The sequence below is a fragment of the Oreochromis aureus genome, linkage group 14, assembly GCF_013358895.1.
Source record: "Oreochromis aureus strain Israel breed Guangdong linkage group 14, ZZ_aureus, whole genome shotgun sequence".
Lineage (NCBI taxonomy): Eukaryota > Metazoa > Chordata > Actinopteri > Cichliformes > Cichlidae > Oreochromis > Oreochromis aureus.
In genome coordinates, this window is record NC_052955.1 from 26,937,458 (window position 1) to 26,960,289 (window position 22,832).

General features: G+C 40.7%; 1 protein-coding gene across 4 annotated transcripts in view; it reads left to right on the plus strand.

Moving 5' to 3' along the window:
• The first annotated feature begins 739 nt into the window (after positions 1–739).
• The window catches only part of LOC116330347 (WD repeat-containing protein 49-like), a 35,383-nt gene continuing 13,290 nt past the window's right edge, over positions 740–22,832 (plus strand). For 2 of the 4 annotated variants that reach the window (XM_039622460.1, XM_039622463.1), the window contains exons 1-13: positions 740–1,089; positions 2,528–2,623; positions 3,572–3,880; positions 6,147–6,320; positions 6,838–6,927; positions 7,049–7,141; positions 8,436–8,607; positions 11,133–11,300; positions 12,903–13,051; positions 13,718–13,951; positions 14,284–14,448; positions 18,317–18,432; positions 21,291–21,421. In XM_039622460.1, coding sequence (XP_039478394.1) covers positions 2,543–2,623; positions 3,572–3,880; positions 6,147–6,320; positions 6,838–6,927; positions 7,049–7,141; positions 8,436–8,607; positions 11,133–11,300; positions 12,903–13,051; positions 13,718–13,951; positions 14,284–14,448; positions 18,317–18,432; positions 21,291–21,421 — 1,882 coding nt within the window. In that variant the 5' untranslated portion in view covers positions 740–1,089; positions 2,528–2,542. The remainder of the gene's footprint in view (positions 1,090–2,527; positions 2,624–3,571; positions 3,881–6,146; positions 6,321–6,837; positions 6,928–7,048; positions 7,142–8,435; positions 8,608–11,132; positions 11,301–12,902; positions 13,052–13,717; positions 13,952–14,283; positions 14,449–18,316; positions 18,433–21,290; positions 21,422–22,832) is intronic. The other 2 variants (XM_039622461.1, XM_039622462.1) reach the window with 2 other exon arrangements.

A 22,832-nucleotide genomic window follows, 5' to 3' on the forward strand; every position in this document is an offset into this window, starting at 1 on the left:
CCCATTCCAGCAACTTCATTCTTCTCCCTGTATAATAGTGGATTTTCCATGGTGGATTTGTGGAGGGCTATTTTGGGCTCTCTGCTGGCTCCTACATGCACCAGTGTAATCCAATTGTGATAGTGTTAATTTTTAAAGCTTTATTATTGAAATTGCTGAGACCTAATTTTCCGATCCTGTCACTGTTGACGGCCGCCATAATCAGCTAATTCAAGTTATTCAAGACCATTAAGTCACACACGGAGATTGGTCATGGTCACTGGAGCAGCAGGAAGGAAGGGCAGTGATTACATCTTTGTTGGATTTACTGTTTGATGCTTTCCACCATACGAGCTATCGATTTGTTTGAGTTTAACAAATCCCTGAGATACTTTGTTCTCTCTCTCTCTATATGTGTGTGTCTGTGTGTGCATCGCAACAATTGACCTGCAGGATGCCCTCTCACAGGCATTTGAATGATGCTGTAAAGCTGCTTTGTGTGTATTTTATTTTTGTTCAGGTTCACGTCAGTATTTTTCTTTTATTATCAGTCGCCGTGGAATTTTTGTGTGAATCGTGTTGTTGTATGTGGCGTTGTTGCACCTCACTCTCACACACATTATGTTCGCTCCTGTGCCTAATCTGAGAATAGAAAGGATACACGCGCACGCATACTGACAATAGACCTGGACTCACAAACTCTCACAACTCTTTTTGACTACTCGGTTGCCAGGAAACTTAGCCCGAGTCTTTAAGAGTGAAGGATAATAAAAGATTTGTTGTGTGTGTGTGGCCTCTGCCACTGTCTGGGCTACTGGGGGGCAGTTTGTTAACTCTCTGTGGGTGTGTGTGCCTGCAGTCAGGGCTGTTGGCGTTGATTGCTTCTTAGACGTTGCCAGCTTAGAATAACCTCTGGACACAAACTTCAGGCTCGAATCGGCAAGTCTCCTGCAGACGAGAGGCGGCCATTGCTAAGACGGAGTAGCCAGAAGGTGAGGATTTGTTTGAAATGTCACACATTTGAAAGTGGTGTTTCCAACACCTCAGAGCTGGACTCTTTGGACAATATACTACAGACACCCCTTACAGAATGAGAGGTGAAACTGAATGGTAAGTTTGAATTTGTTATTAAGTGTTAAGTTGTGTTCGGTTTCACTGTTTGAACTTTGTGATTGAGAAGAAAACATGCTTGACTTGACATGCATGTGTATACTGGAAGGCGAGGTCTGCCATTACACAGTTACAGCGTGGAGCTGAGATGCTTTGTTGACGGACAAGTTAACTGCATGTCCTTTTAAAAACTCAGAAGTACTACAGTGACAGTTTTGAGAGGACTAACTGGAGCAAAAGTGACCATCCAGGAAGAGGAGAGGCAACCCTGATAAGTGCGTTTGCTAAAAGATTGCAAAAGGAGTCTTTCTCAGAGGTGGATGCATTCATAAGAAATGCCTCTTACCTTTCAAGCAGCAGCAATTTGGACAGCGCATCAAGCTTTCTGTGTTCATTTTTCTTTATAGAGTTGCGTCTGTGCAGTCGCATGCAGACTGAAGCCAGCGGCGTGCCACAAAACGAGTCAGGATGTGGTTGATTAGAAGTTATCACGCTCACAAACAAGATGTGAAGAAATTGTCCCAAGAGTATCGGCATTCTTTTAAATATTACAGTAGTATAAAGTCATCTTGCGGTCTACTGCGAACCTGTTGTCTGTTGTCTGGTTTAACTATCATGTCAAGATCACACTGAAGTTCATCACTGTTATAAAAAAAGATAATAGCTGCAGCAAAGCATTGATTTATTTCTTTTTTTCCCTTTGCTTTCATTACACAGCCTGTCATCTAAATCTCTGTTCAGTTTGATGCCACATCCAGTGAATTTGTCTCATAAACGTTTATGCCGTGCTAAAAATGAAACAGTGTTTGCCGCCCCGCTGCCCCTTGGAGTGTTTTGTAGGAGAGTTGGAGTTAAAAAGAAACTTTCTCCCTTTGACTTCAAATGCGCTTTTAATTTCAGCACAGAACAATTTCAGAAATCATTCCCTTTTATTCACACTTTTATTCTCTCCATCTATCTGACTGTATTTTATTTCACACTAACGGATATGACAGACTCGACATACTTTGGCAACCCGCTGCCTTTCTGAGAAGTTGGGGGGGGGGGGCACCTTTTTGGCTACTTCCTAAAGTCTTGCAGTTGGGAAAATAGCGGAAACCTTTGCATGCTATCCAACAGTGAAAAGAGGCAACAATAAGCTGCTGCTGTGGCCTTGCTGTATGATCATGGTGGCATGACAACCCATGTGAAATAGATATGGCAGGTTATTGAGGGATTACTTGGTCTGAGTACATCTTGTTTTGTCATGTAACATATAGATCTATTTTATTCTGTGACATGTGTATATATATATATATATATATATATATATATATATATATATATATATATATATATATAATATTATATAAATTTATTCCTATTCCACACAAACCTGCATACAGACACGCATTTTACCTCCTTGACCTCACCTGGTTTATTGCTGATTGATTGACAGGTCTGAGCTGTAACCATGGGAACAAGAATGGAGGTGGCACAGCTTGAAAGCAGAATGAACGCTGAGGATTATAGAAAGTTACAGAACCTTTTCCTTGTGAGTCTTTGATTTCAAGTCGGTCTATTGACAGCCTTGTATTACAGAACCTTTATTTCACATTTAAAGAACAGGGTTAAATCATTTATCTCCAATTTTGACAGTATAGAACCATACCCCTAGATCTGATTAGAAATGCTATACAAACAAGGGAATTCTTCAGGGATTTACTAAGAAATCATAGGGTTCAGGTATGTTCTCTACATCCTATCTACTTTAAGCTTACTGGAGTATATACAGCTGGTTTTCAGTTAATTTGTTCAAGTACTGCCCTAATTTTTGGGTTCTTCTCATAACTGATGAATAATAGATGGAGGTAGCCACCTGGAAGTAAGTTGCTTATTTGTGATGTCCTGAACTGCACCAATTTCCTGTCACAGTGTAGCCACAGTCTTAAACACACCTTGAGTTATTGTGTGTTCCATTCTAAATGGGGACCATAAGTTACAAAATGAACACCATGGTACAGTATCCAAGACATGAAACCAGTTTTAGCTATCAGTCTAACACCTTGCTACAACAGCTAAGACTTGAAGCTAATCTTAGCTATTAGCCTTACACCACACTACAATAGCTTAAACTTGAAACTAGTCTTAGCTGTCAGTCTTATACTTTGCTTCAATAACTGAGACTTGAAACTAACCTTAGGTATTAGTCTTATGCCTTACTATAATAGCTAAGAGATGAACTAGTTTTAGCTAACAGTTTCAAAGAGATTGAAGACATTGTTTACTGAGGTTAAAGTGCTCATGGACTTCTATAAAGTGGGGGTACTTTTGGGGCAAAAAAAAGGGAGGCTTTAAATAGCATGAAGCTACTTCCATCTTTTACATAGTCTACACTCATGATTGACCAACTTTGCTGATGCTGGGACTGCACTAGTTGGCTGTATTCAGCTGTGTGCCAAGATTGTGCAATATCTCACAGTCCTGTTGCTGTTGAATGCAGGACTTCTCAGGTGCATCCCGCTCCTTGTCCCGAATTCAGTTCATCGATCTTGCTTGGTCATCAGTTGGCCACGGGTCCAAGGAGGAATATGGCTTCTTGTTCGACAGCGTGGTTCTCAGTCAAGAGCGCAGTGGCCTCCTCCTGGACAGCGACACCTCAAAGGAGAAAGAATGCATTGACTGGGGAGGCCTGTGCTCATTTCTGCTGCTGGAGCTTTCCAATAAATTCAAGAACAGCAAAACTGTTAGTGCGCCTTGCTGGAAGCCACCACGCACCCTCACCTGTCCACATCGAGACCCTGTTCAAAAGGTAAAAGGTCATTTAACCTAGTAGAGACTTACACAAAGAAAAGTTTGTTATGAGAGTCATAGCATGTTGCCTTTTTTTTTTTTTTTTTAAACCAATGACCCTCTGCATGTTATCTGAAAACATTTTGACATTGGCAGTCTAGAGAATCCAGAACTCTGCTGACTGGATGGAATTGCACATTATTAAACATTGTGCAAGGAAACGTTCAAAAAGTATTAGGGTCTTGCTCATCAAAATGGCTCACTCCTTTGGAGATAAATGGCTCTGGACTCCTTTAACATCTATCAATTAATATGTAAATGAAGCAGCCGGTATGAAGTCCCCACCGCTTTGGATAAAGTGAAGGCTCATCACTTTAATCTTTCAATCCCGAGGATGTCGAAATGTCAGACTGTTGTGTCAGTTGTTTTCCAAGTGCCTGGAAGGTTTGACAGCCTTAAAGAGGCAGAGTATTGTTGCTTAGATAGCTTTCATTTCTGACCATTACTCCACTAGTTAAGTATCAAATAGAGACTATGGAAACAATGTACTGTATCTATAACCCTGTCAAATCTGTAGCAAAGCAGGAAGTGGTTACTAATGGTGACAAATCCACCAACAGCCTGCAGCTTTTGCATTTTTTGCACTCAGGGCTTGGTGAAGACCAAAACTGAGCTAAAAGGAGTGAATTCTGGACTTGTACTCATTAAATGGTAACACCAAATATTAATATTTGCTTTATGTATGCTACAACTGTAGACCAAACTGTTGGGCACTGCAACTATATATATATATATATATATATATATATATATATATATATATATATATATATAGAGAGAGAGAGAGAGAGAGAGATATAACCCCTACAAAACACAATGGAAGTGATTTTGAGGAAACGACAATATGACGGAACAGCTGCGGTAAACGTAATATTATTTTCATGTTACTTTACATTACATTACATTGCAGTATTATATGGATCATACAGTTAGAATACACATTATCTTGCATCTTTTTCTTCCTCAAAGTCACTTCTAGAGCTGCTCTGTCATGTTATTGTGTTATTATTCCACATAACTCTGATAAGTCAGACACACACAAACACAACAGCTCTAATAGTAAAGATACCTGCCTACAGCATGGTTGTAATACTATAAGTACCCCTTGGTGCCAGTATTGCGAGGTTTTAGTAATACAAGCACATCCCCGAGACCTTGTGGACAGTCTGTCCCTTGTTTGACCACTCAGTGCTGCTGACCAGCAGTACCCCACAGACATGCTATTTCTGAAATGCTTGTCCTTGTCGGAGTTCCCCCAGGTATTTGCACCTGCCCATTTCACATGGTCCTATATTATTTGTTTCATCTACCACCATTTCTTCCTGAATGTCGATTTTCCCTATTACAAGCTAAATGGGAATCTATTGCATACACTGAAATACTTTAAGTACTACAGTATACCATATACTGTTAAGTATAAAAGTTATTTTGTTACCATTTAGCAGTTACAGTTACTAGATACTTCATTGGGTACATACTTCAAATTGAATAATAGTTTTGTCTTCCAGCTTTTAAAGCAATGAAAAAGCTGCTAAAAGAGCCCCAAAATGATAGCCCTTTGGTCGCACTACAGATAAACACATTATATCAGTTACTCACCAGCTGTATATCAATATGTAATTATAATAATTATGGATAAATGACATGCGAATCCGGGAGATCTTACAAAGGTACACTGTGGGGAAAGGGAGAAGACAGTAATTACGTTGCAGAACATCTGACCTCTTACCTCTGCTGTGAAATTTTAATAAACTACCTTTCATCAAAGATCTATTTTGTCTCTTGCTCATTAGATGCAGTCAGCTTCAAGCTTTTAAAATGAATTAATTTATTTTTTGCAGCTCCAAGTTTTGTTCACCCAATAACTCCTGTAATGATTAATTCTCAATTTTATTAGATTCAGCACAGAATGGCTCCTTTTATTCACCTGCATCCAATGAGTGGAAGATTTAGTAGGGGCTCGTTTTTAGAGAACTTATATTAGGGTAGTTCTGCGGTTATAAAGTAGCCAGCGAGAAGAGGAAAATTCAAGCCATAATTAATATTTTAAATTGGTTTTTAAAAGCTGTCTCCTCAGGTTTTAATAAATAACGCCACCCTCTAATGTAGCAAACTTCATTGGGGCATAAAGCTAAAGGCTGGTGTTACGGGGAAGTGTGAATTGTAGTCTTTCTGTGGATATTTTCTTTAAATGTTTTGCTTGTAATAACCTCTGGTCTCCTCAGGTGCTGTACCTGCAGAGTTCAGGTCAGTATCTGACTGTGAGTAAAGGAGGAAACGTAGGACTGCGGGATGTGGAGGACATGTCCCTTCTGCACACTCATCGACTGCAGAACAGCACAGTCGCACCCAAGGACCTCTGGGTCACAGATGTGGTGCTGCTGCAAAACGTGGACAAGGTGAACCTATCAACATACTGAGAGATGCATACTTAACAATTAATCAGTCCTCTCATCGATTACTGCTGCATCGTGGCTCCTGAAGCGTAGTTCAAGAAATATTATTCAAAGAAATGGATTTATAATTTAATAACTGATAAGTAGCCTCATTTACTGGGGCAGATATTGTACGGCACAGAGGTAAACAAATACTCCACTCAATTAATGAATTATTGATCTGTGGCTTTGGTTAATTGGGTTTCAGACACGAAGCTGGTGCATAAAGATCAGAAAGTAAACATACATTTTTTAGTAATAACACCATCAATAATTGATTGTAAGTTTTAATTGGCATTTCTTTAAACTACAGATTTATGGATGCCATATTCTGTATTGTATAACCGCGTTGAATAACACATGAGGATTTTTTTCCCCCATTGTGCATTAATTAACAGTTTGGCAAACTGCTAAATCCTTGTTATATAATAGGGACAGGTTGCATGTCTCCATGTTTCTGTGTTTTCTACATTTTCTTTAGTCTCAGATAGCTGTGGGTTTCACAAGTAAAGAGGTGTGTTTTTATGACTTCGTGTGTGAAAAGACCTTCAGCTGCAAGTGTAAACTCCAGGTAACAATGAGACGTTTTTCAGTGCTTTGTGTTATCTTCATATTACCATCAGCTTGATTCCATTGCATTATTAAAAACATAAGAACTGGCAATATATCTCATATATTCTTATCTACTCTAGGGCTTGAACTTTACTCCTTGGTGTCTAGACTACTGGGTAGATCCCTGTAACCCTGACCAGGCTGTTCTCACTATAGGAGACATTGGAGGATGGGTAATACACACATACAAAGAAAAGCAAATGAATGAGAAGAAAAGAAAAAGAACTTAATTCAGTTTTATTTATATGCCACCAAATCACAAGTAGTCGCTTCAATTCACTTTATATTGTAAGGTAAAGACCCTACAATAATCCACAGAAGATATGAGCAAGAAGTTGGCATCAGTGGGAAGCAAAAAAAACCCCCCCTTTTAACAGGAAGAAACCACCAGCAGAACCAGGCCCAGGGAGGGGTACCCATCTGCTGCAACGGAGGAGAAATTTATAACTAATGAGTAAATGCAGAGTGTTGAAGAAGAAACATCCCAGCAGCTTATAGTGGCATAACTAGTGGAATATATGCTTTATTAAAAATGAAAGTTTTAAGCCTAATGTCAAAAGTAGACAGGGTGTCTGTCTCCCAAATCCAAACTGGGAGCTGGTTCCACAGAAGAGGGGCCTGAAAGCTGAAGGCTCTGCCTCCCATTCTACTTTTACATATCCCACTGTCTGAGAGAAAGATTTCTCTAATGGGGTGATTCAGGCACCAGGCCTTTCTAATTAGATGGGGGCTGATTATTCAAGACCTTGTATGTGAGGAGAAGGATTTGAAATTTGATTCTGGATTTAACAGGGAGCCAATAAAAGGTAGCCAATATGGGATAAATATGTTTTTCTTTTTAGTCCCTGCCAGTACTCTTGCTGCATTTTAGATCACCTGAAGGCTTTTTAGGGAGTTTTTAGGACATCTTGATAATAATGAATTACAGTAGTCTAGCCTAGAAGTAGTAAATGCATGAACTAGTTTACTAAAGAGCAAGAGAGGAAGGCGTTATCCTCATTATCCACATACTGTATGTGTTCATTATGTTGCTATAGGTTCAGGCTGCTATGGGACTTTGTGTGATGCAATGAGCACTTATGCTCCACTTGCCTCTTTTCTCTTCCTATTTATAAACCACTGCAGCATGTCATTAAATCCTTGTGTTGTCTCTCCCTTAGTCTGTGTTTTGTCCTGCATCCATATGCTCTCTTTCTTCTCTTTCTCTTTCCCCTCACCCCCAACCGTGACGGCAGATGGCTGCCTGTCTGCGAGCCCGATTCTGCTGGAGGCTTCTTCCTGTTAAAAAGGCATTTTTCCTCCCCACTGTCGCAAAGTGACCCCCTATGAGCTAAAAAATGTAAGGTCTTTACCTTACATTATAAAGCGCCTTGAGGCAACTGTTGTTGTGATTTGGCACTACATAAATAAATCTGAATCGAACAGGTCTACTGCCCAACGACTGTGAGTGTCTGTGTATATTCCCAGGTCAGTGCTTTATATTTCACCTCAGCCCAGATCTTCCTGTTTGAGAGATTCAGTCTGAGGACAGACTCTGACTCAGCAGACATCATCCTTTGGGATGATCTGGCCAAAGGCAAGCATCGCTCCTGTTACACCGTGACACACCAAGCACACGCGCCTGGGTGGGTTAGAAAAGGTAGAAAGTACACACACACACACACACACACACACACACACACACACACACACACACACACACACAAACCAACAAAGAGACATACGCATACTAAAAAACCCCTCTCTCTTTAATTATAGCCTAACATTCTTGTAAAAGTGCATGTCTTTGTTGCAGCTGTAGTTTCTCTTTTGTTGTCTTGTCCCAGTGAAAACTCCTCTGTTTGCACATCTGCTATTTCGTATGATATGCAAAAGAAGGAGCCAGCTGAAATAGCCTGCATGAGCAGCGATAATCAGAACCCAAATGCTTCTGTTTGTCATTCCTGTGCACAACTGTATTCAGCCTCAGGTTAAAAAAAAAAAAAGAAGCTCTCCAGTATCAGGTCAGAATGAAATCAGGAGTATATCCGATAGAAACAACACATTCTGGGTGTCAGACCTACTTAACACACCCATACAAACACAGACACACTTTACCCTTCACACCTGGGATGAGAGCCACAGGCTTGCTTGGTCACCTCTCCGGTGTCGTTGCAATAACAGCTTATGCAACACAATGAAAACGCCTGGGTGTGTCCCGGTCACTGATGCACGCACGCTGACACACATGCAGTGAGTCCTGAGTCATTCCCTTCATAGCCAGACTTTTTATTGCTGATATAAAGTCAGGAGCTTGAGGTCTGGCCTGCTGAGAACCCCCCCACCCCACTGCAGCTCAGCGTGGGTAACAAAGAGGTCGCTTAGTTTTATCTCGATTGCATCATTTGGACAGAGGCTCTCTGAAGAGTTATCGGGCTGTTTGATAATGATTCAGCCGAGACAACGCTCCGAGGCTGGATCGGCTGAAAAGGGGGGGGATCCTGATAAAAGTGAAAACAAGAATAAAGCACGTATAAATAAGCCCAATGAATGGGGAAAAGGGAATAACAAAGAATGGGGAAACAAAGGATACAATGGCGAAACATTAAAAGCTTTAGTTAAATGAAAATTTTACAATCTGTGTGTGCACATGCACGTGAATCGGCAAGAGGACGCTTGTTTGTGTGTGGGCGTGTGTGTCGTCATTTCTGACTGTAAGTAAAGGCAGCCCGCGTGAATGCATGTGTGTGTGTTTGCATACCTCTGGGGTGCTGGTGCTTTTTCTTTTGAAGTTTCCCACCCTGCAGTATGAGTGGGCTGTGTACCATTAGACATGCCTGGTTATCCAGACCTCCAAACCTTCAGGCTCATGGGCCACCAGAGAGAGTAGGAGAGGAATGAGAGAGAGACAGCGGTGGATCAGTGAGGGGAAATTGAGAGCAAATTAGGAGGAAATTGGGATGGACAACAGACCTATAAAGGCAAAGAATGAGAGGTGCAAGGAAGGGGTGTGTTAGTGATGGAGAGAGCGTGTAGGTAACATAAAAATCTCCCATAACGTGGAGCGATTTATTGCACAACACGAGAAGTTTGCTTTGATATAAACACGCAGTGACTCCTGCTGTTTCTGTGTTATTTCCAATCTCAGCAGTGAAAGTGCGAGAATAGCTGCAGCACCGGCTAAGGAAGCAGATGTTCTGTATCTGAGTCTGCATCACAACTAGTTTGATGAGCTGTGCTTGTCAATGAATAAGAGAAGGGATCATTAATCGATGATGAGTCACAACGCGCTGTCTGAAAATCCACTAATCTCTTAAATTCACGGAGCGGAGCAAAGATGGGATGCGTGAAGTGCATTCAGATACAATTATTTGCCCCAAGCTCTCCAGCCAGTGTTTGACCTACGACTTGTCACATGCCATCTCAGAACCAGCCCTTAGCTTGTGCAGGCTTTGAAAGTTAAGCAGCCTCTAATAGAGACATGTGGCAACCAATTTAGCCGGTCTCAATCAAAGTCTTAATTGAGATAGATGGTGATGCAAGATCCATTACGTTTTCTGTAATACCAGTGAGCAAATCATAACCGCCTAATTCTATGCTATATTGAGCTCCTGAGAATTGGTCGGTTTACTATACGGCTGCGGTCATTGCACATTTAGCGCAACCGTTTCAGAGAGTGGATGGATATCCTTTGGAGCCGTGCTAGTGAGAGCATTTTGGCATCAGCAGGGAGAAGGATGTAATTTGAGGAAATGAAAGAAGATGAGCAGTGTGTCATCATCAAAATATGTTGCAATGTTGTTTTTATATTGAATTTGTTAAGTTTGAAACTAATTTAGTCACTCTGCCAGTAACTTTTGCTGTTTACACAGGAAGGCAGCAGCTATTGTTTAGGATTATTTTCTTCTCTTGAAATTAGTTTGTAGATAAAAAGCCTATTGCTGTGTTTGTACAAGCCATACAGCTTTTCCTTTATGATGAAACCAGTTGTAGTTATTGTGAATTGGAAGACGATGACAAATAAGCAGCTCCTAATGCTAAGCAGAAATTTACAATAACATAAACTGCAGAAATGTTAATATACTGTCTTACTATCTACTTGCTTTTTTCTGGATGGAGTCAAGCTAACTACAGTATGCAACTTCTGATTTACTTTCACTTTTCTGACTATTATGCCTCTTGCAGTGCGTTACCTGGGCTCACTTGAGGCCTTTGTGTCGTGCAGCATCGCACCACAGAGCAGCATGGTGATCGGCTGGAGGGACAAGGAAAGCACGAGCCTACGAATCACTTCTTACTCTACAAAGGGCGGTGTGTGGGACGTCGACTTCCATATTGGACTCGGCCTGTTAGGTGGGTCCAAATGAAGTAGCTGTACAACATAAAGTATGATGACACAGAGTCATGGTAAAATTTCAATTTCAAGACATGATAAAAATCATTTGGTCCTTACCACGAATTGAAATTTGGCAAATGCAACCTCAGATGAAGACTCTGACACAAATTTTATTTCACAAAAACTGAGATAAAATGCAGAAATATGTAAAAAACTATGTGCTCCTCATGATTCAAAGCATCACTGTTCTGGATGACAAGCTTTAGCTGTCAGACAGAAGGCCTCACATGTGACTCTAATATGTTAGTATTCAGTTCATTGTCCACTCAATGATCCTAAGGTCCTGTGACTGCAAAACAAGCTCAGATCATCAGCCCTCCACCTCCGTGCTCGACATTAAGTATGCTTGCGTTGATGGCGCTGTGCATTATGGCCAAAACCTTCTGCTTTTACATGCAAATGGTCACTTAATCAGGTACATTTGATTATTAGCACCTGGCTGCTAATTACCTTCTTAATTCCTATGGAAGCAGTAAGGTTGTACACAGTGTAATATGTCATGTTTTGTCATTTTGTTTGTTGTTGTTCACTTAAGGTCGTATTAACCTCAGATTGTATTACGCTGCCTTTTTATTATGCCTGATAGAACCTTGAATGAAAGAGGCTGCACTTTGTTTTTACCATGAGTGTATATGAATCATATTTATTCACTTGAAGCTTTTAATTTCAGGTTTAACTTAGAGGTTTTACACGCTCATCAACATAAAAAAACCTTTAATAATTGTACACTATCTATTAAATGTCTAATGTACCATAGCATGTGCTTCTAAATAATTGTAAAAACGTGAATGCTTTTACAGTTCTCAATCAATCAACTTAAATTTACTAACAATGTATCATCAAAACTGTCAAATGCCTCATTGAACAGTAAATTGGTTGTGGTGGTGGAGGGGGCTGGGAGCGGTATTGTTCCCTGGAAATAACTGCAATTAATCTCTCCGCTAATTTGGGAGCTGTTCAGACCTGGCACTGAAATGTCTCTTTTGATGATCTGATCACAGGTGGGCACCTCAAAGTATGTCAGTTCACCCTTGGGATTAAAATGCATCTCGAGTGACCACCTGTAATTGGATCTCACTACCTCGCTCTGTATGCGAGTGAGCTGTACATAATTTAAATTTGCGAAGACTCGAGATCAAAGTCCCGCACAAGTTCATTTCTGAAACCTACGTTTGACCGGACCTGCGACTAGAATCAACATGCAGTTATCTCCAAGTCGGAATGCACTGAGATCTGACCGATTTTTGCATAAGGCTGTCGGCCAACTGTGCATGTAAATAAATAAATAGTGAGTAAACCTGTTTGTTTAATCACAGGTGGGCTCATCGTGGGGTGGATTTGACTTGGAGGGGGCCCATGCGGGCATTTGATCTTCATTTGCAAACGGAAGTCATGTAAATGATTATCTCCATATCGAGAGGGAAAGTGACACCGGAAGACACTGGACATGCATTCTCATGCCAGGTGTGAACTAACATGCCTGGAGCTGTCCACTTGTGTTAGGATCACAAAGAAGCATGTTACTTCCAGGTCTGAACGGTGCCTCTGATTGGTTGTAGCCACAGCAGGTGTGGATCATCACGTCTTGCTGTGGAATCCTTACGTGACCTCTGAGCCGGTGTGCGCCCTTGGTGGACACACAAGCCCCGTCATCGCCGTCTGCTTCCTGCAGACCAAGCAACAACTCCTCAGCTACTCCAAAGATAAGGTAGGAGTGCCCTTCTGTGGGTGCGCAGACCCGCTGCTAGTGCAGGTAATGTAGAGATGAAGAGCCCCGTAACTGTAATATTAATTGTTATTCCTTGCTTTAATTACTGCAGACGAACGAGGTGTTGGGGACGAGCCTGTTTCACATTTTTCTTGCCACTGTCAGCTGGTGTTTCTTTTAAAGCCTTGTTTTATTTTCTGATGCAAAGAGGATGTTGGTGCTTCTGTTGCTTTTCCTCTCCCTGTTGTAGCACCGTGCATGTTTGCCTTCTCTTTGGCTTTTCTGAAGAGAATGAATATTTTAGAAGTGATTTATGTTCCATCTGCCTCTGCTCAAACACCATCTGCCACTGCAAGAAACTCTGAAGGCTTTACCTCAGTTCACTCTGAAAGAATTTCTGGAGCAGCGACAGGCATGTTGTTGCCGTTAGAAGCAATATGGCGGAGTTCTTGTGAACTCCTAAGTGCCACTAAAACTGCAACCAGAGGAGCAGTTCTTCATGGTGCAACGACTGTATTTGTTTGGTAATCACTGAATAAAAGTTTTTTGTAGGAGTGATAGGTTTTAGTGGCACTTTTCTTTTTTAGGAACATGTGGATATGTACCAAAATATCTGCCCTTAAGCACAGACACAGACACATATAAGAGCCCTTATTATCCTTCCAGGTGCTCTGTCTGTGGGACGTGTCCAGCCAGCTGTGCACACACCGTCTGGCCGGTGTCTTTCCAAACATACAGGGGGACACACACCCCTTCCTGTTTCTCAATGAGGAGTGCCAGCACCTCGTGCTTTCATTCAACAGCCTGCTTCTCCTGCTGGAATCCAAGAGGGAGGAGAAGAAGACCTGCAGCCATGAACATCCTGTTACCTGTGTGCTGTATAACAGTCGGTTCAGACAGGTATGCTAGTGACATGGTCTTCTGTGACCTGCTGTTTTATTTCTTTGTGTTTCCACATGTACAATTAGTACAATAGGTAAGTTCTCCAGTTCTTCACACTCCTCTTAACAAGCTGTTTCCCACTTACGCAGCAGCAGACACCAAACAAGTGAAAATGAGCACCTATTGTGCGACACTCGTGTTTTTCTTCCTCCTCTTGTTCCCATTATGTTTTCTTCAGCGGTGGCTTAGCGCTAAAATAAGCGTGGAGAATGGATTGGTTGTGTGAGCATCATTAAAGAATGCATTAGTGCCTTTGCTGTAGCATAACATGGATCAAACTCTCTCTGCAGGTAGTCAGCAGCGACTCTGCCTCCTCTGTGATCTTCTGGCTGACTGACACAGGACAAAAGGTCAAGCAGTTCCACCGTTGCCATGGTGATGCTGAGATTTCCACCATGGCCCTGGACGGTACGCAGACCCGACTGTTTACTGCGGGCGCCGACGGAGAGGTCAAAGTAGGTGGACATGCGCACGCACGCACACACGCATTTGTATGGCTATGAAGACGCACAGTACAGCTGCAGGCCAGTCCTCATGGAAATGTTAAAGCCTGAGTGAAATGCAAAAGTAAAGTGTGAATTAATGTGGAGTAGCAGCTTTTTAGAACAATGTTTCTAGGAAATTGTTGTATTTACTCCTGATATGGGCACTACAAAATAGATGTGTGCAGCTGCAAACCAACATGGTTACATTTACATCAGCTGCGACTCACTGTGTTAGATTATTGTGTGATTAACTGTTGGCTAATGGCCAAACGTGGATTTGAAGGGACAACACCAGCTCTTTGACAAACTGGCACAAATTTCCCCCCAAAATGGTAAAATGGTTGGCGTTTGTGTCTAATGGGTCTAAAGGTACTTGCCAATCCTCCACTGGCTTACTGTGAATTCAAATAGTGTTTTTGCTCAGGTGTTGGAGACTATCAGAGGTGATTATCAGATGATATACGCTGTAAGACAAACAATATTCCTAAGAATTTAGGTTTAGCAGTATCATTTAGTCTTCCCATTTGTATCTCTAGCTGTGTCAAGCTGATGTGGGCACTGTGGGCTGCTTTATGGCAATGCTGAATATTTTTCAGAGTGAGGAAGAATATTTTTTGTTTGCTGTATTGTTATTTTATCACTTTACAATATTAAGATATTTTTTTCCAAGTTTATATCTTCATTAATATGAATACTGGTGTGAGTGATTGTATATGCAGTGAAAAGCACTCCATGTGCCACAATACGTACTGTTGGGCTCATAATGTTTTGGACAATGACACAGTTTTTGTATTTTTGCCTTGTACACCCCCACAGTGGGTTATAAGTCAAATAAACAGTGAGTGCAGACTTTCAGCTTTAATTCAAAAGGTTTTACAAAAGTAGCGGACTAACTATTTAGGAGTTACAATCATTTTTATACACAGTCCCCAATTTTCAGAGGTTTAAACGAAGCCTCACCTGGGTGCGGCCAGTGATTCATGATAAATAAAGCATAAGAAGTGTTGAACAATACTTCCAGTTAAAATTATGCTGGTTACTTTCGAGCCACTGTTTATGTATTAACAGCATTAACTGTCCTAAATTGGTAAAACAAAATGTTGGTCAAACTCCTTGAATGAAAAATGAAAGTCTGCATTTCAATCACATCTGGATTGTTTCGATGTAATATTCACTGTGGCAGTGTACACAGGCAGGATTACACATTATAGCATATCCTGCGTACCCTGACAAATGTAAATGAGATCAGTAAGATTTGATTCATTGGATCTAAATATTTATTTATAAGCCAAATCTGTTTTCTTGCACTGTTGTTTGTCACTGGATCTCCTTGGGGCAGAATCCCGTCTTTCACAGTTTCTTCTTTGTTGGTTGTTTAAAGATTTTTTGCCTGGCAAGCCATTTCCTCATTTAGTAAGCTCTAGTTAAGTTTCAGTGTCTGGAAATAATGTTACAAATATTAATGTTGATTTTTTACCAAATTTTTGTGGAATCATTTCAGAAGAATCAGACTAGCACATGTGTTTGCAATCCAGTTTTTACTACAAAAATAACAGCTGTGAATATCTCAAACATAATAATGAGTTTTAATCATTACTGAACATGTAACAAAGAGCTTATCATCCAGGAGTTTGAAGCACTTGTGAGCTTTGTTCAGTAGATTTCGCTCATAGAAATTTCCGTTTTCTATTTTATTTGTTTCCAGATGTTTGCAGTGACATTATGTTTGAATCCCAAGCTGCCCCTGCTTCACACACAAAGGAGCTTCTGACTGAATTACAGATATTTTTTAATGTAATTTCAACTAATGGAAACTCTAATTCAAGATATCCATAATTACATTTCAGCTATAGAAAAGGAAACTCTGAGATATCATTAACATCATTTTGAATAGTTAGAATTACAGCTCAAGATATCTACAACCTCATTCTGACTAGTTAACCCCTCATTTAAAATGTATAATGAGGAGAATGCAGTTATCTCGAATTGAGGGGAATTAAATATATCTTCAGTCAGAATTGTGACTAATCAGAAATTAATTTTAGATATGCGAAATGGGAGTTTTTCCAAGTAGTAATTCCACTGCAGATTCAGCCCATGTTCATTTTGGATGTGAAAAATGCAATTAAGAATATCTGAAAGTGAATGTGCAGTGCACTTAAATGGACACCATTTCTCCGAGAGACAGCGACCTTGTAGATATCTGAAATGTTCTTTTTGGGCTCCGAAGAATTGAATTACAGATTTCTGCAATACACATTCAGTGTAGGTATTAAATGTGCAAACAGCTTGCCATATGTGGCGTTCTGAGACTGTTTTTAATGACTTCGAGCTTACTGCAGTAGTTCTCTGCGAATAAATAAAATAATTATGCATTTTTGTAATCAATATAATCAACCACATCAGCTCTCTGACCCCATGAGACCTTGTGAGAATGCATCCATGTGCAAGAAGCGTCAGAAATACTTGCACCGCTGCTTGAAACAACCACACAAGTCATTCTCAGCAGAAGAAGCAGGGCCCCCCCTGGGCCAATTAGTAACACGATGCATCATCGCTCCAATTTTCATCAACAATGAACCCGTTGTGTAGCAGTTAGGGCCATTCCAAATGTGAAATTTTGACCTTTTAATTACAGTGTCCCCATTGAGACAATCAGTGTTTCTTTGTTAAATCGCACAAACAAAGACGCAAAGTGCGTCATCGTGTAAAATTGGACACAGAACAGGAAATGGTGCCTGAGCTGTGACGGGGGATTAATGCGCTAATGTCATGTTGCCTTATCCCTCCTTGGGGGAAAAAATGACACTTTCAAAAGTAGAAAAACACACATCGTTTTTATTTATTTTTTAAAATCCTTTTTTAGACAAGAAAATGAAGCTGTAATTCCATTTCTAGTAAATTTCCTTAAGCAACATGCACTCATTGGGCGCTTTGTTAGGTACAGCTTACTAGTACTGGGTTGCCTTCAGAGCTGCTTCAATGGCACAGATTCAGCACGGTCCTGGAAACAGCCCTCAGGGATTTTGGTCCATATTGACATGACAGCATCACAAAGTTCATCCATGATGAGAATCTATTGTTCCATCACATCCCAGAAGTGCTCTATTGGATTAATCAGAATGCAGGATCAGAGGATCAGAAGATGGGTATGCTGTGGTCATAAAAGGATGGACATGGTCACCAACAATATTCAGGTAGGCTGTGGTGTTTAAGCCATGCTCGGCTGGTACTAAGGGGCCCAAAAATAAAATATCCCCACATCATTACATCACCACCCCCAGCCTGAAGAGTTAAAACAAGGCAGGATGGAGCCATGCTTTCCTGTTGTTTACTGTAAATTCTGACTCTACCATCCTAATTTTTCAGAAGAAATTGAAACTTTTCCCTCCAGGCAATGTTTATCCAGTCTTCTGTTACGGTGAGCCTGAGTTAACTGTAGCCTCGGTTTCCTACTCCTAGTTGTCAGGAGTGGCACCCGGTGTGGTCTTCTGCTGCTGTAGCCCATCTGGTTCAAGGTTCAGCATGCTGTGCATTCAGAAATATACGAACTGGTTGTAACAAGTGGTTACAGACCATTCTTTTTAAACTCTAGAGGTGGTTGTGGTTGTGCAGTTTCTGAACTAGCCCAACTGGCACTAACAATACTACATTCAGAGTCACTCAAATCCCCTTTCTTCCTCATTCTGATTCTCAGTTTGAACTCCAGCAGCCTATCTTGACCACATCTATATGCTTAAATGCACCGACTTGCTGTCTTGTGATTACATATTTGCATTAATGAGCAGCTGAGGGTGTTGTCAAAATGCATTTAAGTGTTATTTTGGCTTTTTTTCAGGTGTGGGACTTTAACGGCCGCTGCCTTCACAGAATGAATGCCGGCCTGGGTCGTGCTGTCAGAATCTCCCAAGTGTTGTTGCTGAAGAGAAGCATACTGGTGATGGGCTGGGAAAGGTAGTCGTGGATATATTTAAGAGCCATTATTATTTTGATTATTGTTGTTTTGCTAATTTGTGTTTCATTTTAAACACTGAATCCATAATGGACAACACTGAACAACTGTGTGTAAAAAAGACTGTGTGTGAAAGCATCTGCGTGTGTGTTTGTGTGTTTCTGTCTGTCCTTTCCTGCTCTGTCTGGCTGCCAAAAGCTCAGAGCCAACCAGACATCTGGACCCTAACAAGTCAAAACGCTCCAGGGTGCTCATATTTGCTTTACTATCACTACCTCATATTTGTGTGATAGTGTGTGTGTGTGTGTGTGTGTGTGTCTGTTCTTTGTATACTCACATCACATCTGCTCTTCATCATCATCATCATTTCACACCCAGTGAGCTGAACTCAGCAGTGTGCTATCATCAAGTTATACGACTCGCTCCCTTTCTGTCTTTCCGTCTCATCGCCACATGCGCGCACACATCCCGACGCGCGCACGCACGCAGACACACTCTTTCTCGCTCTCTGGGGAGCCACAGTGGTAAAGAGAACATAGACGACAGATCAGCAGCAGTAAAAGAAAATGGTGCCGTTATGACTTTCATTACTCATATAATTTCCTGTTTCTTCGCATCAGCCTAGACCGCAGTTTAATCCATATAGCGCTGTGTCACATGGCATCCAATTCAAAGTCCTATCAGCTTCGGCTGCTCAAGCGATCTCACGCGGGTTGAAATATCCACATCCCACTGCTAGACATACTTCTCAGTTTGAAACCAAAGTGCATCATTATTTCATTTCACATGCAGCAGCAGCTCAACAATAAAAAGCAAAAGTTCTGTGATGAGAGAACAAAAGAGTAAAGAAGAAGAACTCATTGCAGGTGTGCTAAAAGTCCTCCTGAGATGATGAATATTAAAGTGTTGCATATTCATGATATCCCCTGTAGCGCTGTAGTGTAAAGGAACTGCTTCCATGTTCATTACCAACACTGCCTTGATGCATTGCAGGTGTAAAGCAAAGTTTGAATGTGTTGCAGAGGAGGTATAATTTATGGAATAAATAGCTGATTAATGCAATGTTTCTCAGACTACGGGGGAAAAAAAGCAATTTCATAGGGGCAGCATGGATGGCGAGGTTCAAAATTTGGAGTGAAATTAACTTAAATGAATATGATTTTTGTTGGGAAAATAAACAAGAGTCTGCTAATGCTATAATGATTACCTTTAATGCACTCAAATTCAACTTGGACACGTTATTTCTTTTTTAAATGAGCAAAATAAAACTTTTTTCTTTGTGCGGTGGGGGTGGGGGTGGGGGGGTAAATCTTACTGGACATAAGCCTGCTACAGTTCTGTGCAAAAGTCTTGGACCAATCTTCATATCTTTATGTTTTGCTTCCAAGGAGTCACGCCTTATTGTAACATTTTTAACATGCTCCGGCGCAATAGTTTGTTATTTTCAGTCTAAACCTGTACTTGACCATTTTGAGACCTTTTTGTTTTTTTGCTTATTTCTTAAGCCTCTTAACACTGATCTATGAATCATGCAATCATAAAAAGGGCACCGATCTCGAATACATGAACCAGTGCTGTGTCTACACATAACAGAAAACTTAGCAATGGATACATTTTAAATGGTATCTTTTGGCACTTTTGTTGTTAGGAGCCTGTCGTAGAAGCACATTTTGTTCAAATTTCCTTTGTTGAATCTATAGAAAATCCCAAAGATAACACAGTTCAACAGGCATAAAATAGGATTTTTGCACCAACGAGGTGATTCCCAAAGACCTATTAGCTGAAAATGACATATCTCAGCATGTTGTCATCTACACATAGCCCCGCATTGCACTGCTCCCTTCACCTCGAATTTAATCCATGCTGAAATGCTTTCCTTAAGTAATTTAAAGAAACTGGACAAGTAGGGGACAAAAGAGGAAGGCCTAGAGGGCCTAAAAATACTATGTGCAGCCGTCTTAAGGAAGGGGAATGGGGGCAAAAGACTGAGGTATGCCAAGAACTGGACTAAAAATCAGTGTCAACAGGTCTTATGTTGGAATCCAAAATTGAAAGTTTTGATTTAAATCATTATCAGTGTGTAAGGAGGAGGTCAAAGACAGGTACAACAATGAGTGTCTAGAGTCATCTGCAAAACACGGGGGAGGCTCTGTCAGGGTTTGGGACTGCATTTCAGTCAGTGGTGTTGGGGATCTTTTCAAAATTGATGGAATTATGAAATCAGAAAAGTACCATCAGATTTGGGTTCACTGTGCAGTACCATCTGGAAAGTGCCTGATTGGCAATGGCTTCATTTTTCATCAATCACACAATGAAACACTGTCAGTCATGGAGCCCAGACTTCAACATTATTGAAGCAGTGTGGCCTTCAAGAGCCTTGAGAACTATTCCTGAGGACTACTTAAAGAAATGACACAAAAACTGCCTAAGAGAGTTCAGGCTGTGTTGAAGAATCAGCGTGTTCACGACAAATACTGACTTTCAAGATCCAAGATTTTTAAATATTAATTTTTTTTGCCTCATTTGCTGTTTTTCCATGTGTATTTGCACAAGTCACTGTATCTATTTCCCAGCATAATATAAACAAATGAGAGGTGACTCTATACTTTTGCACAGTACTGTAACTACTGTATAACTAACTAGCAACTGCTGTTGCTATGGCTGCTCCAAACTACCAGTAATACTGATGATCATTATAATGATAATTTAATATAACACGTATCCTGATTAACACATGCTGTGTTGCCTAAAAAAAGAGAATTAATAATGATGGTCTAGTGTGTATCTTATATGTGTGTATAATCTTATATGTGTCACGTTTTTACACAATTTTCTTCCCTCTGTGTTTGTCCCTCTGTAGGAATTTAACAGTTTTCCGCCTGCATTCCTTCTTGCAGTCTACTGTTGAGCCCTGTGAGTGGAAGGGGGGACTCGAGCATCGCGGTGCTGTACTGTGTGCCGCGTTCCAGCCTCCACAGACTCTAGTCACAGGTGTGTGTTTGTGCATGCAACATAAATGTTTCTTTTACTCAGTAAAGTTTTGCAGTAACAGTGCACAGAAGCGTCATTAACAATGCATGTGTGCATTCATGCATGTAGCCTTTGTGTGCACCTTTCCTTTTCGATTACACTTTCACAGCTTATAAGAACGAGAGCTTGTGCAGAAGAAGGAGAGAGAGTTGGAAGAAAGGGGGAAAAAACAAACACAGGCTAGGAAATTAAAATGAATCTGAGAAAACAGACTTTAGTTAAATGAAAAATAACTGGCTGCAGTTATCTGCTGATTAAAGTAAGTGGTGTTGTTATCAAAGGACTCAAGCTTCACGCTTCTCTGTCTCTGCTGGAAATGGCTGTGTGTGTTTTTTGTGTGTGTTTGTGCACATGTGAAGGTAGAAAGAGACTTAATGGAGCTCAGAATTCACTATCAAAGGAAAAACTGTACTCTCTGTGTGTGTGTGTGTGTGTGTGTCTGTGTGCTACAAGTCAAAACACTCTTCATTTTTGCATTTTTTTCCTCTTTGTTGTTGTTGTTGAACGTCAAATAATATCCACAGTATAAACACAACAAAACGCTACAATATAAGTAAAAAAATCATAAAAAATAATGAAAAAGTGAAGTGAAAATATCCTAATTAGAAACTCCCCATGTGGCAGATACAGTAGATCTGCCAGACCCTTTTAAGTCGGTGTTCTCCCCTGTTGGCCTTTGTTGGTGCAAGCCACATTACTCAACAACAAGCACAACAGCTTCCATTTTCTCTGTTGTGGGCTGACATTTGCCTCCACCACAGACCGAAACCTTTAAATCTGAGAATGCCTTAATTTGCCATTTCCATCTTAATTAAATTCGTAATTAGAGGCAAGTAAACTGGAAAGGTCGTCAAGTATAATGAGGACAAAAAAACCTCACACGTTTTCCTGTCAGTACCGCATCTCACTAGAAAATGAAGAAATCCCTGTATGTCTGCCTCTGCTCTGAGTGTGGAGGGGAGGGGCTTCGAAACACAGACAGGTGACAGAGGGACTCATAAACTGAGATGAAATGAGAGATGTGTGTTTGTTTTTTGTTTTTTAAGTGAAAAAACTAGAAATGTACAGATTGCAAGTTTGATTGGCTGATTATGATTTTGTTTTATAAGTTTTTTCCACTTCAGATTGTCATATGAGACTGGCAGAGACTGACATCTAGCAGTTTGGAGAACCACATAATTTTGCAAGCATAACCCTTTTTCCCCCTTGTGTGTCCTTTTCACTCGAGTGTTTCTCATAAAAAACAGAAACTACCTTTTGAAGGCAGTTTTCCTTTTTTGGTTAAATTGATCCTATGCCCAATAAATCCCATGCTTCCAGGTTTGTGGCAGCAGATTGGGTGGGGTCTTTTCCTTTCCAGCGTGACTATGCC